The sequence below is a fragment of the Lactuca virosa genome, chromosome 7, assembly GCF_052849685.1.
Source record: "Lactuca virosa cultivar CGN04683 chromosome 7, Lactuca_virosa_CGN04683_v6, whole genome shotgun sequence".
Classification (NCBI taxonomy): domain Eukaryota; kingdom Viridiplantae; phylum Streptophyta; class Magnoliopsida; order Asterales; family Asteraceae; genus Lactuca; species Lactuca virosa.
In genome coordinates this window covers 44,735,338-44,751,599 of record NC_136432.1, presented here as the reverse complement: position 1 = coordinate 44,751,599, position 16,262 = coordinate 44,735,338, and the positions used below count along the sequence as shown (strand labels likewise).

General features: G+C 42.9%; 3 protein-coding genes across 3 annotated transcripts; all 3 read right to left on the bottom strand.

Moving 5' to 3' along the window:
• Positions 1-316: 316 nt before the first annotated feature.
• Positions 317-1,055, bottom strand: LOC145125166 (signaling peptide TAXIMIN 1-like). The gene is made up of 2 exons (XM_079060659.1): positions 798-1,055; positions 317-529 (listed from the first exon to the last, which is right to left on the bottom strand). Exons 1-2 carry the CDS (start codon positions 920-922, stop codon positions 406-408), a joined length of 249 nt encoding a protein of 82 aa, XP_078916785.1. The 5' UTR covers positions 923-1,055; the 3' UTR covers positions 317-405.
• Positions 1,056-4,733: 3,678 nt separating this feature from the next.
• LOC145126591 (uncharacterized) lies at positions 4,734-5,345 on the bottom strand. The gene has a single exon (XM_079061925.1). The coding sequence runs from the start codon at positions 5,343-5,345 to the stop codon at positions 4,734-4,736; it is 612 nt and encodes a 203-aa protein (XP_078918051.1).
• A 9,367-nt stretch (positions 5,346-14,712) lies between these two features.
• LOC145126590 (uncharacterized) lies at positions 14,713-15,806 on the bottom strand. The gene is made up of 3 exons (XM_079061924.1): positions 15,270-15,806; positions 14,937-15,114; positions 14,713-14,858 (listed from the first exon to the last, which is right to left on the bottom strand). The coding sequence occupies exons 1-3, from the start codon at positions 15,804-15,806 to the stop codon at positions 14,713-14,715; spliced, it is 861 nt and encodes a 286-aa protein (XP_078918050.1).
• Positions 15,807-16,262: the final 456 nt, after the last annotated feature.

The following is a 16,262-nucleotide window of genomic DNA, read 5'->3' as shown; positions in this document are numbered from 1 at the left end:
TTTAACCCCTATTTTAGAGACTTTATATCCATATTCCCATTAGCTGACATATCTATTAAGAAAAACAAATTATTGTTGAAATTATTGACAGATATATAATAAAAGATACTATTATACTTTGTAGGAAATAAGAGGCTATGCATTAAATTTAGATATTTCAAGATCAATAAAATATACCCTTTTTAGTCGTTCTACATATTAATTTCTTGAATAATAAAGATACGTGGATTAGTAGATGTTTACTACATATCATCTTATTATGATTATTTAATATTTAATATGTAATAATTAATTTCAAAACGTATACAACTCTCCAAGGAAAAAATATAGAATAAATTATTGAGAAGAATTATACAAAAGATAAAATGGTTCAGATTTCATATTCATGTATGCAAACAAAAGGATCTAACAAGGAATTTGTTCAGTAAACCATTTCATCACAGAGAATGGAGCTTTAATCAACGATATCGCCAACTCTACGATCACCGTTACACAGAAACAACAAGGGCATAAACAGCTCAAGATCAACCTGTAAACATATCGAATCCAAATCACAATTTAGCATTTCATCTTCTTCAATCTACGACTTTATTTTTTTGTTTTTTCAGTTTACACTTCTTGTTCTTCGATCTATGATTTCGCTTTCACAAATCATTTAAAAAAAAAATCACAACATAAAACTTTACTCGACTTCTCGTTGATATTTCCGTTTGTTCAATCTAAAATTCGCTTCATAATTTATTCAAAAAATTGTTGACAACGCTACAAAATTGAGAGAGAGAGAGAGAGAGAGTTACCCGACGATCCAGATGACGACGCCGATGATAGTGAGGATGAGGGCGACGAAGGCGAACGGTAGGCCTAAGAGAAACCCTAACGGTCTGCATCTACAGTCGTCGTCATCACCGCCGCAACAACACATTTCTTCTGGTGAGATTGATTGTGAATTTGGATGTAATGATTGAATTGAATTTGGAATTTAGAGGAAGAAGAAGAAGATAAGGATTAAGATTTAAGGATTCGTTGACGCCTTGTTGACGGAGAACACAATATACGGTAGCAAACAAGATAAACTACTCTGACAGCTATAAACAACCAACCCCACCCCACACTCCACACCCAACCTTGCAATACATTTTTGTTGATTAAAATGAACAAAGTTTATATAAATAACTTTCAGATTTTAAATACTGATTTTTTTTTTCTTTTTTGGAAAATTAACAAATGATAGCTCCCTCATAGTTTATTTTGTCAAACAAAAAATAATATAAAAATAATGTTAATACTTAATAGTGATTCATTTAAGATCTTATTTCATTTTTACACAGAAAAGTTTATTAAAATTATATATATTTAAGGTATTTTTTACAGTGACCCTGTTAGTCATAAATTTCAACCCCTTCCCTATCAAATGGATCGAAAGGTAGGGAAATATGCCAAACATGTTGCCAAATGGGTCGGTGGGTCCACCTACTTAAATTCTCGAATGTATTTCTCAATCACAAGGATCCTATCAAAATACAATTTCTCAATACTATGAGCTATTTTCGTAGTACTATAGACATTTTTACATGTTCCTGTCAAAATGCAATTTTTCAATACTACAAGACATATAGCTTAGTATACTCTATTTTTCCTTTTGATTAATAATTAATAAACAATCACTTGTTTTTTTTTAAGTTAGGCTGTCCAGTATGGATGATGAAAGCACTTGTGGTATCTGGCTCATTATCTCTATCCGCGCGTGAATACCGCCCCCAAGGAGCGTGGGTGTGTTGTGACGTGACCCATATACGCTCGAAGACGACCAATCAACGAACACTTTTTCAAACGGTCAAAAATTGCACCGTTGAATGTTGAATATGTATACGTTTGTGTTTAAAAAAAATTAATTTTCAAATTTAAACCATACATCATGTAATTATAAATATCAATCATTTTATATACACTAGTTGTGAGACTCGTGTACTACACGAGTTTATTCAAAATAAAAGGTTAAATTGGAAGATCTAAAAATTTAGGAAGTTTGAATTTATAAGGAGAAAAAGAAATATTGAATTATTGAAATGAAATGTCCAATTTGTTATTTTTTACTTTACAAATGAAATAATTGGATTCAAATTAGAAATTTAGAAATTAAAAGGAAAGTTGCATTAATGAAATTGATATGCATTTATTATTGGATTTAAATATTATATGAAATTTAATAAAACGGAAAAAACAATAAAATGACAAGTGGAAAAAATTCAAATAAAAAAATCTTAGAAAATGACATGTCAAATGCAATAAAAACATGATATTTGTCAAAAATGATTTTGATTTATTAGGATAAATTTCACACTACAAAAACACACAACATCTTTCTACTTTCTCATTTTTCCTGTAAATTATGGATCCAAATCAAAATACCATATCCACTCCAAACACCTCAAATAATCCATATGCACATCTTAATTACATGCAATGGTTAACATCTCCAATCCAACAACAATATCTATTCACCAACCTTCCATACCACCCAAACTACTACCAACAAAAACGACCACAACAATTCAATCAACCCCAATTCTAAGTTTTTCAACAACAATCTTCTTAACAATTTCAACCCCAACATTCTTAACCTCAACAATCAAAAGCACAACCATCACAAGTCCCACTTTCTCAATCTCAACTTATGAACCTCGACAATTATGATGATGAACGGGTACCAGAAACACAAACATCATCTAGAAGAAGGTAGCAGAAAGGAAAAGGTAAAAAAAAAAAGAGCTAAGGGTTGGAGCGAAGAAAATGAAGAAGCTTTATCGAAATCTTGGATTTTCATATCGTACGACACGAAAGAGGCAACGCACAATCGGGAGAAGGTTTTTGGAATCGCGTTTTGGACCACTTTCACGCGCTATTAGGAACGCAAACAAAGCGGACCTACGACGCGATCAATGGAAATGGCGTGACCTACGAGCGGTTTACACTAAATTTAATGGCATATTTGATAATCTTAAAAACATGCACAAAAGTGATAACAACGATTTCAATATTCTTACAACCACATGCTACCAATAAAAGCTTACCAATAATGGTAAACCATTCGGCCACAAAAAAGCATGGGATATTTGTCGTAAGGGTCCAAAATGGGTCCTTAATCCAAAGAATGCGCATTCGGAATCGGCCACCGACTCCAACAAAAGGTCGAGAACTTCTGAGTTGGATGTGGGTTTTGGTCTCGATTTTAATGATGATTTCGACGACACCGATGGGGAGGGTCCACCGAAAGTCCAACTACGACAACCACCAGAAAGGGACAAAGCAAAACATGTGGCGTCTTCATCCGAAAAAGCGAGTTGCGAAGACGTGCTTTCGGAAAAAATAGACAAATCTCTACTTTTTCTCAAAAAAAATTATAAATGGAGGAAACTCTACCCCAAAAAATAGCACTTATCAGTTTTCAAATTATAAACACAAAGCCCCAACCGGATATCGACTCGTAAAATCTAGCAACATTTTTAAAAAGACAAAACTGCAAATTTGGTCCTTGTGGTTTGCCAAAACCTTTGGATGGGGTCCAAAAAGTTCCCAGCTTGCACCGAAGATCCAAAATCAAGGTTTTCATGGGTTTTTAGTCCATTCCGTCATTGTCCGTTTGTTCGGAGCCGTTAATGCCATCACGTGCCCTCCATGTGAGGTCATTTTAGGTCCTTATTTTAAATAATATCATATTTCTCCTTTATATACATACTCATACGCAATCCCCTTCTTATTCTTCATTTTGATTTACAGAGAAGCAGCAACAAAGGTCTTCTTCTTCTTCGTCTCTCATCTACTTCTACTGCTACGAGCTTCAAAAATGGTGCTCTGCTTCTGTGGGAATGTTGTTGTTGTGCGAACCTCATGGACCTCACGAAACCCTGGTCGTCGTTTCTATGCATGCCCTAAAATGGTAAGCAAACTCATATTAGGTTATGATATTTCGGTAGTTATGCAATAACTCTTCTACTTTAATGTATTCTTGTAGGGATCCAGATGTGGATTTTTGGGGTGGGTCGATCCCCCTATATGTCAAAGATCAACTGTTATCATACCAGGGCTGTTGAGAACAATGAATAGGTATGAGGTTGAAGTGGGTCAGCTGAAGATGTGTTTGCTTGCCTCGTGGGTCTTGTTTCTGTTGTTTGTGATGTTTTGGAATTAGGAATTAGAGTGTAGGGCTTTTTTGTTGGTAATAACCACTTGAAAATGTTGTCTTTTGGTGCTAGAAGGTTTAATTGTGGTTTATACATGTTGTAAGTGTTGTCTTTTGGATCATTGGATATGTAATGCTTTTATGACAATAGGAAGTGTAATGGTTTTATCTTTTTATGAATATGAAATTATGAAGGTTTTATCTTGACATGATATGCAAGTGTAATGGTTTTTCTCTATGCTTGAATATGCAATTGTAATGGTTTTACATGCATATATTAAGTGCATTGCCATAACATCTTCATGCTTTGACAATACAAAATAAACCAATAACAAAACTACATTACCAAAAGGGCACCATAACAGATTAATGCCAAAACACAATCATTACCAACAAAGGGCATTAAAGTACATTACCAAAACATTGGAGTACATTGTTCCATAAAAGGGCATCAAAGTACATAATCAAAATGGAACCAAAAAAAGGCATCAAAGTACCAACTAAAGTGCATTAGCAAGTCTTCACAAACATAAACAACTTAAGTACTTAAACATCAATTCCCATCTTTGGCCTTGCAGGTCCTGACATTGTGACCCTTTTGCTTACACTTACTACATGTCACAGTCAAAAACTTCCTGCTGAGTGATTGAGTTTCATTATCATTTTGACTTTGACTGTTTGCTTGCCTCTTACGTTGCTGGATTTCAATCCTTTCCTCTGTTGTAATCCTCTTTTTCTTTTTTGGCCTGCCTATAGCTTTGTTGTGAGGTGGAGGCACAAGAGTTGTTGGGCAGTCACTCTTAGGCCACATGGCTCTACCTTTGATAGGCTCCACCTTGAAGGAGTACATCTCTTTCCATGTATCAAGCCAATACACCTTATGCACATAGGTGTATAGTTCTCCCACCTTTTCATTATTGTCTGCCATTTCATTTAGGCTTGCAATTGCATGCTTCCAAGGAATTCCAGTAAGCTCCCACTTTCTACAACTACACTCCATTTTCTCCATGTTCACCACATGTTGATCATTCCATGGACCTTTAACCCGATACTTTTGTCCCCCATTCCATCGTGCATGATACTTACTAGCAAGTGTTGTGTTTGCTTCCAAAATTCTAGTACCAGTTGGAGTTAGTGGACCTTGACACTTGTTTAACACCTTCATCTGTAACACCCCGATTCTCAGGTATTGTTTAAATAAGAATTTAATTGGTTTCAATGCCTACTCGACGAGTTGGTTGCCCTACTCGTCGAGTAGCAACGGGTTTGGTACGCGTGTTTAGTGACCTACTCACCGAGTCCATGAAGGGACTCGACGAGTAGGAGCTGGCAGAGGAAACCCTAAATTCCGGGGTTTTGCACCCTATTTAAGGAAGCATAAGCCTCCTTTGGCCTCTTTGCAGTCCTTTAAGAACTCAGAAAACCCTAATTCGTGTGGTGTGTCATTCTTGTGTGTGTAAAGCTTTGGAGAGGAGATCTTTTGAGAATAGGAGCTTGGGGAACAAAAGGCTAGGAGCAAGGAAGTGTGGGAAATCAGAAATCTACCTCACATAGCATCATTTGGAGGTATCAAGTCGTCACCTTTTCTCTTTTTCCTTTCTAGACCACTTTTGGTTGAGATCTAGGGTTTTTATGGTTTGGTTAAGATGGTAATGTGGGATATGAGCTAGATCTGAAGTTGTAACTTCAGATCTGTAACCTTATTGGGTTCTAGAGTCATAAAGCTCCGATTTTGGTCATGTATGAAACCTCTTTGAGTATGAAACCCCCATTGTAAGCTTGGATTTGACATTAAGAGCCTTTGTAGCTATGCATGCACGTAAAGTTTGCAACTTTACGTGAAAAGCATGCCTTAGAAGCTTGGATCTGTAGTTTGGAGCCGCTGCATGGCTCAAACGAGTCTGTATGGCAAAAAGGACTGAAGGGACTCGGCGAGTTGCATGGTCGACTCGGCGAGTCATATGAAGATAGGCATGAACTCGGCGAGTTGGAAGAACAACTCGGCGAGTCCAATGAAGATTGCCGTAGACTCGACGAGTGGATGAACAACTCGGCGAGTCGGATGAGGTTGCCCCAACTTATGTATGCGCGGGTAACTGTCGAGTTGAAGGAAGGAAGCTCGACGAGTGGCCTTAGGGTCTCGATCGTAAACCAAAGGAACTCGACGAGTCACTCAGGTGACTCGGCGAGTGGGTTAGTACTTCAAGGAACTCGGCGAGTAGCCGGGGGTACTCGGCGAGTCGAGGTCAACATGGACTGTTGACCTTGACTAATGACTTTGACTTTGACTGGGATTGATTAGTTGGCTTATGGGTATGATTATACTATGGTAATAGGTGGTGGAGTTTGTAGCAGTGATCCGAGGGTTGAAGTTTATCTACCGAGTCGATATCTGCAAGGTGAGTTATCCTCACTATATCGATAGGTTCTAAGGCACCAAGGCCGGCCCTTTTTAGTTGTTATCGTTATGGTATGCTACATGTGGATATGATCTGTTAGATCAGAATCAGGATAGGCAGTATGTTATGCTTTTATGATCCGTAGGGATTGATATGTTAGTGACCTGTTAGGTCAGTGCTCTAGTTATGAGAGATTGCTATGTTCGGTAATTAGTGAGATAGATATGTTCGTTGTTTGTATATGCCAGTAAATGTTAGTTATGCGCACATGGTTATTTGCTTGTTGCTTGGGTTGAGGCGGTCCTGCTTTGTGCTGAAGGCCAACACACCCTATGAGCGGTCCGGGAAGACTGTAGGCCCACGTGGCGGTCCAGTCATGCCGAAGGCTCGGTATAGATTCAGTTGGACTGAAGGCCCTGTAGGGCGGTCCAGTCAGGCCGATGGCCCAGTATGCATGATGATTGATTGATTATTACGGTTATGGTATTATCAGTGTGGTGTTGGTATTTTGGGGGTAACTCACTAAGCTCTCGGGCTTACAGTTTTCAGTTTATTGTTTCAGGTACTTCAGGAGGTAATGGCAAGGCGAAGGTGTGACCGTACCGCTCCTCATCGTTATGATCTGGTTATCGGGACACTCTGATGAATAATGATTGAAAACATTTTTGTAAACAATTACTATTTGGTCTTATTTATGATTGAAAAAGTTTAAATTTGGTGTAAAATTTTTGGATGTTACAAGTTGGTATCAGAGCCTTGGTTTGAGTGAATTGGGGGAAATAGACGTGTGAACCCAGTCTCAAATCAAGGAAATTTTCAAAATAAATTCTAAAATGGTTTTCAAAATAAAGGATGGAGGATGCAGAGGGTACGATCAGCCGGAGCCTGTAAGTAAACCCCAAAATACCATACAATTATTATGATATGTTAGAACAGCATGCTAGTGCTAGGCTAAGGGACTTCAGGAATCGCATGATAGACTTTCCTGATTATGTGATGCCTACTAGCCTAGGGTTTCTTGTATATGGAATTGACATCATTACTGTAGTCGTTAGTGTAGGCGCCACGGCTGCGCGTAATCAAGATCTTATAGTCTGAGAATGTTTGATCCAGTCCACGGATCAGATTGGATATTCGAAAGTCTATTGGGTCCAGAGTTATGAGCAACTAGCCTGCACTAGCACTGCAGGGGTTGATGAAAGTTTCATGGATGTGTGGGTTGTGAGGAGTTGTGAGATCAGTTGTGGGATAGGCGATGTTTCCCTAGGAGTAAGGGTTGAGCGCATATTATGTTGATGATAGTGTTAGGGTGTTGTGGTGATACTTGAGACAAATATGGGTAGGCGTGGAAGGTAGTATGGTCCCGTACTATTGAAAGCACAGGACCCATACGCGTAGCAAGGAAGTCACAACCCCTAGGGTTTGTGGGTTTTGGTCTCCCGATATTATGTTATTTATCTGATGACTTGAATATATATTTTAGTATTGTGGTGACGAGACTTGTTGCTACTGGATCCGGATCAGGATCAGGATCAGGATCGGGAGACAGAGGGTCAGAGGTGCCGATAGCACCTGAGCCCGTGGTACAGATAGGGATCGAGGAGTTGGATGCCAGGATCCGGGAGATTATGCACGACGAGATTGCCGCAGCATTCCGAGCACAGCTGCCATAGATGTTTGGGTCGATTAAGACCGCAATGGTTGAGTACTTTGATGAGCGTTATGCAGCTCTAGCAGAGACAGCTGCCGCTGCAGCCACTTCGGCTGTAACTGCGGCAGGGGTTGGAGGAGGAGCCGGCAGGGCTTTCCGGTACCGGGACTTCGATAACACGAAGCCCCCGACGTTTGATGGTACACAAGATGCGATCAGGGCTATGAGGTGGTTATCTGACGTGGAGGGATGTTTCTTCACATGTTCATGTCCTGCTGACCATAAGGTCAGGTGTGCCCTGAACCTGCTGAGGCTTGGGGCAAAGGACTGGTGGAGATTGACGACAGGGTCGTACACTGATGATCAGCGAGCTGCTGTTACTTGGGAGCAGTTCCGGGATATGTTCCACACCCGCTACGTTCCACGCGTTGAGCGGGAGCGGCTTGCTGAGGAGTTTTTGACATTGAGACAGGATGGGGAGTCAGTGATGGCGATCACTCGTATGTTCACGGAGAGGGCTATGTTCTTCCCGGAGTTTGCTTCAGAGCAGTCTTAGATAACTCGTTATCTGAGTATGCTCAAGACTGATATTCGACAGTTTGTTGCTACGCAACGTTGTGAGACTCTTTTAGATCTTCAGGAAGCCGCGAGGCGGCACGAGTTGGAGATAGAGCTGCAGTTGAAGGAGCAGCGTCAGGTTCTGGCACAGTCGCAGCCGGCACCTAAGCGGTCCAAGACCGCTGATACTCGGACCGGGGGTCAGCAGAGCCGCACTTGTGGAAAGTGTGGCAGGGGTCATTCAGGGATTTTTCGAGCAGGAGGTGGTTGCCACAAATGTCGCAAGGAGGGGCACTATGCCAGGGATTGTCGCCAGTCCGCCCCTCCAGCAGATATGAGGATTTGTTATCATTGTCATCAGGTTGGTCACGTGAAGACCAACTGCCCGCAGCTCGCTGCCAAGCCGACGCAGGGATCCGCACCGGTTACTTTTAGGATTGGGGATGGGAGGCCAGTCAAGGCGGAGCTTCCGAAGGCTCAGGGGTGCGCCTTCCATCTCACGGTCGAGGAGGCCAAGGCAGCACCGGATGTGGTTGCTGGTATGTTTCTATTTTCTGTTTCAGTCATTTTATCTATGTTGTGCTTATCGTTGGTACCTGTGTTTAGGTACGTTTTTAGTAAAATATTTGCCTACATTGGTTTTATTTGACTCGGGGGCGAGTCGGTCGTTTGTATCTCAGACTTTCAGTAGAGAGTTCAGTGTGTCGGTCGATGAGCTTGAGTGTCCGTTGCGAGTTTCAATCGCCAACGAGCACGGGATTTCTTCTTCTTCAGTTTACCGGGGATGCGAGCTGGAGATTTTCGGGGTATCATTCCCGATAGATTTGATTCCTATTCCCATGGGGGAAGTATGTGTGATCGTAGGGATGGATTGGCTCAGCCGGTTTGGCACCATGATCGACTGTGAGGGACAGCGGCGAGTAGTAGTTCGAACCACAAGTGGGGGAGAACTGGTGGTATATGGTGAGGGCACCAGAGTAGGATCAGGGTTTTGTTCGGCCGCCAGGGCTCAACAGTGTATTCAGCACATATGTGCAGGTTATTTAGCGTGTGTGGTGGACACGCGGGTCAGGGATCAGACTTCAGTTTCAGAGGTCCCGGTGGTTAGAGAGTTTGCCGACGTGTTTCGAGAGGAGTTACCTGGAGTGCCTCCGGAGAGGCAGGTGGAGTTCAGGATTGATTTGGTGCCGGGGGCGGCCCCTATCGCTAAGGCGTCGTACCGACTAGCACCGCCAGAGATGCAGGAGTTGTCATCTCAGTTGCAGGAGCTGCTGGGTAAGCAGTTTATTCGTCCGAGTAGTTCCCCATGGGGAGCACCGATCCTCTTCGTCAAGAAGAAGGACGGTTCGCACAGGATGTGCATCGACCACAGGGAGTTGAACAAGCTAACGGTGAAGAACCGTTATCCACTCCCAGGATAGATGATCTTTTCGATCAGCTGCAGGGTGCATCTTGGTTTTCCAAGATCGACTTGAGATCCGGGTATCACCAGGTCAGGGTGAGGGAGGAAGACGTGGAGAAGACCGCGTTTCGGACTTGTTATGGTCATTACGAGTTCGTGGTGATGCCGTTTGGGCTCACCAACGCACCGACAGTATTCATGGATTTGATGAATCGGGTCTGCAAACCGATGCTCGATGGCTCGGTCATTGTGTTCATAGATGATATCTTGGTGTATTCCAAGACCCGAGAGCAGCACGAGGAGCACCTCAGGGAGCTGCTGGAGGTTCTGCGACGAGAACGGCTGTATGCCAAGTTCTCGAAGTGTGAGTTTTGGTTACGAGAGGTCCAGTTCCTCGGACATCTCGTTAACCAGGAGGGGATTTTGGTCGACCCGACCAAAGTCGAGGCGGTTATGCAGTGGGAGATTCCGAAATCTCCCTCCGACATCAGGAGTTTCTTAGGATTAGCAGGGTACTACCGGAGATTTATTCAAGATTTTTCCAAGGTTGCAGTACCCCTCACTCGTCTAACGAGGAAGGGGGTGGATTTCCAGTGGGGCCCTGAGCAGCAGAGGGCGTTTGAGACCCTCCGGCGATGTTTGTGTGAGGCGCCAGTGTTAACGCTCCTCGAGGGAGTCGAGGATTTCGTAGTATTTTGTGATGCGTCCATCACAGGTCTGGGGGCGGTCCTCATGCAGAGGGGACGAGTGATAGCCTATGCATCGCGGCAGCTGAAGCCGCATGAGACGAGATACCCTACGCATGATCTTGAGTTGGGAGCGGTGGTCTTCGCTCTCAAGATTTGGAGGCATTATCTGTACGGGGTCCGATGTACTATATACACGGATCACAAGAGCTTGAGGCACATCATGGATCAGCCGAACCTGAATATGAGGCAGTGCAGGTGGCTGGATGTAGTCAAGGACTATGATTGTGAGATCCTTTACCATCCTGGTAAAGCGAATGTGGTTGCGGACGCTTTGAGCCGCAAGTCAGTTGGGTATTCTACCCCAGCAAGGTGTATGAGGATAGCGGTGGATTCCCCGCTTGTGAGCTTGATTAGGGATGCTCAGGTCGAGGGCATGAGACCAGCGAACTGGAAGATGGAGCGGATTAAGGGCGAGAACGCCCAGTTTGTTCAGGATAGCCGCAGATTATTGACCCGACACGGTCGGGTTTGGGTTCCGATGTCCGGAGGGGTCCGACAGACAGTGATAGAGGAGGCTCATAAGTCTCACTTTTTGATACACCCGGGGCCACCAAGATGTACCGGGATTTGAGTTTGAGCTACCGGTGGCCGTGCATGAAGCGAGAAATTGCTTGGTACGTCAAGAGGTGCTTGACTTGTACGATGGTCAAGGCCGAGCATCAGAGGCCGCATGGTAAACTGCAGCCCTTGGAGATTCCCATGTGGAAATGGGAACAGATCACGATGGACTTTATTACCAAGTTGCCAAGAACGGCGAAGGGGCTTGATGCTATATGGGTCATCGTGGATCGATTGACCAAGAGTGCCCATTTCTTGGCCATACAGGAGAGTTCGTCGGCCGAGAGATTGGCCGATATGTACGTCAGCGAGATTGTCTCTCGCCATGGGGTTCCAGTCTCCATTGTCTCCGATCGGGATGTCAGGTTTACTTCCCGTTTTTGGCAGAAGTTCCACGAGGAAATGGGTACGCGGCTGCACTTTAGTACAGCATTCCATCTGCAGACCGACGGTCAGAGCGAGCGGACCATTCAGACCCTCGAGGATATGTTGAGGGCGTGTGTTATTGATTTCAGTGGGAGCTGGGATTCTCACCTACCGCTGGCAGAGTTCGCCTACAACAACAACTATCATTCCAGTATTGGCGCCGCGCCTTTTGAGCTGTTGTATGGTCGGAGATGTAGAACCCCGTTCTGTTGGGGTGAAGTTGGACACAGAGTGATGGGTCGGACAGAGGTAGTCTTGCAGACTACCGAAAAGATCCAACAAATCAGACAGCGGCTGCAGACCGCTCAGAGTCGGCAAAAGAGTTACGCTGATAGACGCCGATCGGATTTAGAGTTTCAGGTTGGTGACATGGTACTTCTGAAGGTCTCACCCTGGAAGGTTGTGATCCGTTTCAGGAAGAGGGGAAAATTGGGTCCCCGTTATATTGGGCCGTTCAGGATTATTGCCAGGGTTGGCAAGGTGGCTTATAGGCTTGAGCTACCGGAGGAGCTCAGCCGAATTCATAGCACGTTCCATGTTTCGTAATTGCGGAAGTGTATTATGGATCAGGAGACAGTAGTATCGATGGATGATATTCAGGTCGATGAGCTCCTGAATTACGTAGAGAGGCCTGTAGCCATCTTGGAAAGGAAGAAGAAGATTTTGCGGAATAAAGAGATACCTTTGGTAAAAGTGCAGTGGGAGCATCGGAGAGGATCCGAGTGGACGTGGGAGCCGGAGGTGGAAATGAGGGAGCATTACCCGGCATTGTTTATTCCAGCAGACTTTGAGGGCGAAGTCTAGTTCAAGTGGGGGAGAATTGTAACGCCCCGATTCTCAGGTATTGTTTAAATAAGAATTTAATTGGTTTCAAGGCCTACTCGACGAGTTGGTTGCCCTACTCGTCAAGTAGCAACGGGTTTGGTACGCGTGTTTAGTGACCTATTCGCCGAGTCCATGAAGGGACTCGAAGAGTAGGAGCTGGCAGAGGAAACCCTAAATCCCGGGGTTTTGCACCCTATTTAAGGAAGCATAAGCCTCCTTTGGCCTCTTTGCAGTCCTTTGAGAACTCAGAAAACCCTAATTCGTGTGGTGTATCATTCTTGTGTGTGTAAAGCTTTGGAGAGGAGATCTTTTGAGAAGAGGAGCTTGGGGAACAAAAGGCTAGGAGCAAGGAAGTGTGGGAAATCAGAAATCTACCTCACATAGCATCATTTGGAGGTATCAAGTCGTCACCTTTTCTCCTTTTCCTTTCTAGACCACTTTTGGTTGAGATCTAGGGTTTTTATGGTTTGGTTAAGATGGTAATGTGGGATATGAGCTAGATCTGAAGTTGTAACTTCAGATCTGTAACCTTATTGGGTTCTAGAGTCATAAAGCTCCGATTTTGGTCATGTATGAAACCTCTTTGAGTATGAAACCCCCATTGTAAGCTTGGATTTGACATTAAGAGCCTTTGTAGCTATGCATGCACGTAAAGTTTGCAACTTTACGTGAAAAGCATGCCTTAGAAGCTTGGATCTGTAGTTTGGAGCCGCTGCATGGCTCAAACGAGTCTGTATGGCAAAAAGGACTGAAGGGACTCGGCGAGTTGCATGGTCGACTCGGCGAGTCATATGAAGATAGGCATGAACTCGGCGAGTTGGAAGAACAACTCGGCGAGTCCAATGAAGATTGCCGTAGACTCGACGAGTGGATGAACAACTCGGCGAGTCGGATGAGGTTGCCCCAACTTATGTATGCGCGGGTAACTGTCGAGTTGAAGGAAGGAAGCTCGACGAGTGGCCTTAGGGTCTCGATCGTAAACCAAAGGAACTCGACGAGTCACTCAGGTGACTCGGCGAGTGGGTTAGTACTTCAAGGAACTCGACGAGTAGTCGGGGGTACTCGGCGAGTCGAGGTCAACATGGACTGTTGACCTTGACTAATGACTTTGACTTTGACTGGGATTGATTAGTTGGCTTATGGGTATGATTATACTATGGTAATAGGTGGTGGAGTTTGTAGCAGTGATCCGAGGGTTGAAGTTTATCTACCGAGTCGACATCTGCAAGGTGAGTTATCCTCACTATATCGATAGGGTCTAAGGCACCAAGGCCGGCCCTTTTTAGTTGTTATCGTTATGGTATGCTACATGTGGATATGATCTGTTAGATCAGAATCAGGATAGGCAGTATGTTATGCTTTTATGATCCGTAGGGATTGATATGTTAGTGACCTGTTAGGTCAGTGCTCTAGTTATGAGAGATTGCTATGTTCGGTAATTAGTGAGATAGATATGTTCGTTGTTTGTATATGCCAGTAAATGTTAGTTATGCGCACATGGTTATTTGCTTGTTGCTTGGGTTGAGGCGGTCCTGCTTTGTGCTGAAGGCCAACACACCCTATGAGCGGTCCGGGAAGACTGTAGGCCCACGTGGCGGTCCAGTCATGCCGAAGGCTCGATATAGATTCAGTTGGACTGAAGGCCCTGTAGGGCGGTCCAGTCAGGCCGATGGCCCAGTATGCATGATGATTGATTGATTATTACGGTTATGGTATTATCAGTGTGGTGTTGGTATTTTGGGGGTAACTCACTAAGCTCTCGGGCTTACAGTTTTCAGTTTATTGTTTCAGGTACTTCAGGAGGTAATGGCAAGGCGAAGGCGTGACCGTACCGCTCCTCATCCTTATGATCTGGTTATTGGGACACTCTGATGAATAATGATTGAAAACATTTTTGTAAACAATTACTATTTGGTCTTATTTATGATTGAAAAAGTTTAATTTTGGCGTAAAATTTTTGGATGTTACATCATCACATTGCATACTCTCTTCATAAGGTACTCTCTGATAAACTCCAAACAGTTGATAATGGGTTTGTCTCTCCCTTTCACAAGTTTGCTATTGAACACTTCACAAAGGTTATTCAATAACATGTCTGAAATTGCCCTTCCTAGTAGTTCATTAACAAAATAACAGTTAGTGCATATCTATACTATAATAAAAAAAAGACAACAAATTGAGAAAATACCTGAAAAATGACTTCTAGCCCAATGATGTGGAGGGATTTTCAGGAGCCACTGATATGCTTCTACGTCATAATTCCTTAGCTCTACCATTACAACTTCAAACTCTGGTATGGTGGTGGCTGTAGCACACCTCAAAAAATACTCCTTGTACTCTGTAATCTTAAATAACTTCCTCATGTTCTGGTATATGTGTCTAATACAGAACCTGTGTTCTGCATTAGGAAACAATTATTCTATGGCTGGTAGAAGACCTTGTTTTCACCAAAACAAAATAAGTAATTAGCATTAGTCTGTAATGAAATCCTAGTATGCAATATTAAATGTAACCATAGTACCTTCTGTCTATCACTGATAAAGGTGAAGTTGGAATTTGAATACAAGTCAATATCTTCTGCAAGACACTGAAGAAACCATTTCCAACTTGAAGTGTTTACATTTTCAACAACAACATATGCCAATGGGTAGGTTCCATTGTTGGAATCAACACCAACTGCACTTAGTATTTGACATGGGAAAGGTCTCTTCATGAAGTCTCCATCTAAGCCTAAAAATTCTCTCAAACCTGCCTTAAATCCTTTCTTTAAAGGACCTAAACACACGTATATCCTTTTGAATTGCCTGGTTGGGGATGAAACCACAGGTTCAGAAACCACATCAATCTTTACAGTTGTACCTTCGTTTGTCTTTTGTAGCTCTAGTACATACTCTCTCAAAGCTGCATATTGCTTTACGTAATCTCCTGCAACATTTTTGGTGGCTAATGCTTTTGCCCTAAATGCTTTCTCTTCTGAAATACTAACTCCATATGTTGATTGGAGTTGCTCTCGTAGGGCACGAACAGGAAGGCCAGGATTAGCTTCAATCTGATCCATAATATGTTTGGAAAGAAATGTTGTTGTGCAAGATCTGATTTTTCGTGTTTGGAGGCAGATGTGTTTCTGATTATAGGTCTTAATAAACCAATAGTCCTATTCACTTGACCTAGATGCATGAAGTTTCCATGTACATTTAACTTTATCTGAGTTTACATCTTTACCCTTTACCTTTTTCCCAGAGGTAGGTCCACCTACCCCACTTGCATTTACAACTACAGTTCCATCACAAACAGTTGTTAATCTACTCTTGTCATTTTTTGTGAATGAGATATTCCTCCTTGTCTCTAAAGCATGCAGGTCGACTTTATCTTTCAATTCTTTCTTGGCTTTATATTTCTGCCCAATATGAAAAGCTACCTTGTGCACCTCACCAGCAGAACATAATATTTGTTTCCCCAACTCTTTGATCATTTCTCTTCTTTTCCTGTTGTCCCCTGAGTCATCACTTAGTGA

What these genes read in the sequence shown, in the direction of transcription:
- LOC145125166 (XM_079060659.1), bottom strand. Translation starts at nt 922, where the DNA reads ATGTGTTGTTGCGGCGGTGATGACGACGACTGTAGATGCAGACCGTTA. An exon ending in GTCGTCATCTGGATCGTCGG is followed by an intron (nt 530 to 797) that starts GTAACTCTCTCT and finishes ATATGTTTACAG; the next exon opens with GTTGATCTTGAGCTGTTTAT.
- LOC145126591 (XM_079061925.1), bottom strand. Translation starts at nt 5,345, where the DNA reads ATGAAGGTGTTAAACAAGTGTCAAGGTCCACTAACTCCAACTGGTACT.
- LOC145126590 (XM_079061924.1), bottom strand. Translation starts at nt 15,806, where the DNA reads ATGGATCAGATTGAAGCTAATCCTGGCCTTCCTGTTCGTGCCCTACGA. An exon ending in TTATCAGTGATAGACAGAAG is followed by an intron (nt 15,115 to 15,269) that starts GTACTATGGTTA and finishes CACATATACCAG; the next exon opens with AACATGAGGAAGTTATTTAA. An exon ending in GGCTAGAAGTCATTTTTCAG is followed by an intron (nt 14,859 to 14,936) that starts GTATTTTCTCAA and finishes ATGAACTACTAG; the next exon opens with GAAGGGCAATTTCAGACATG.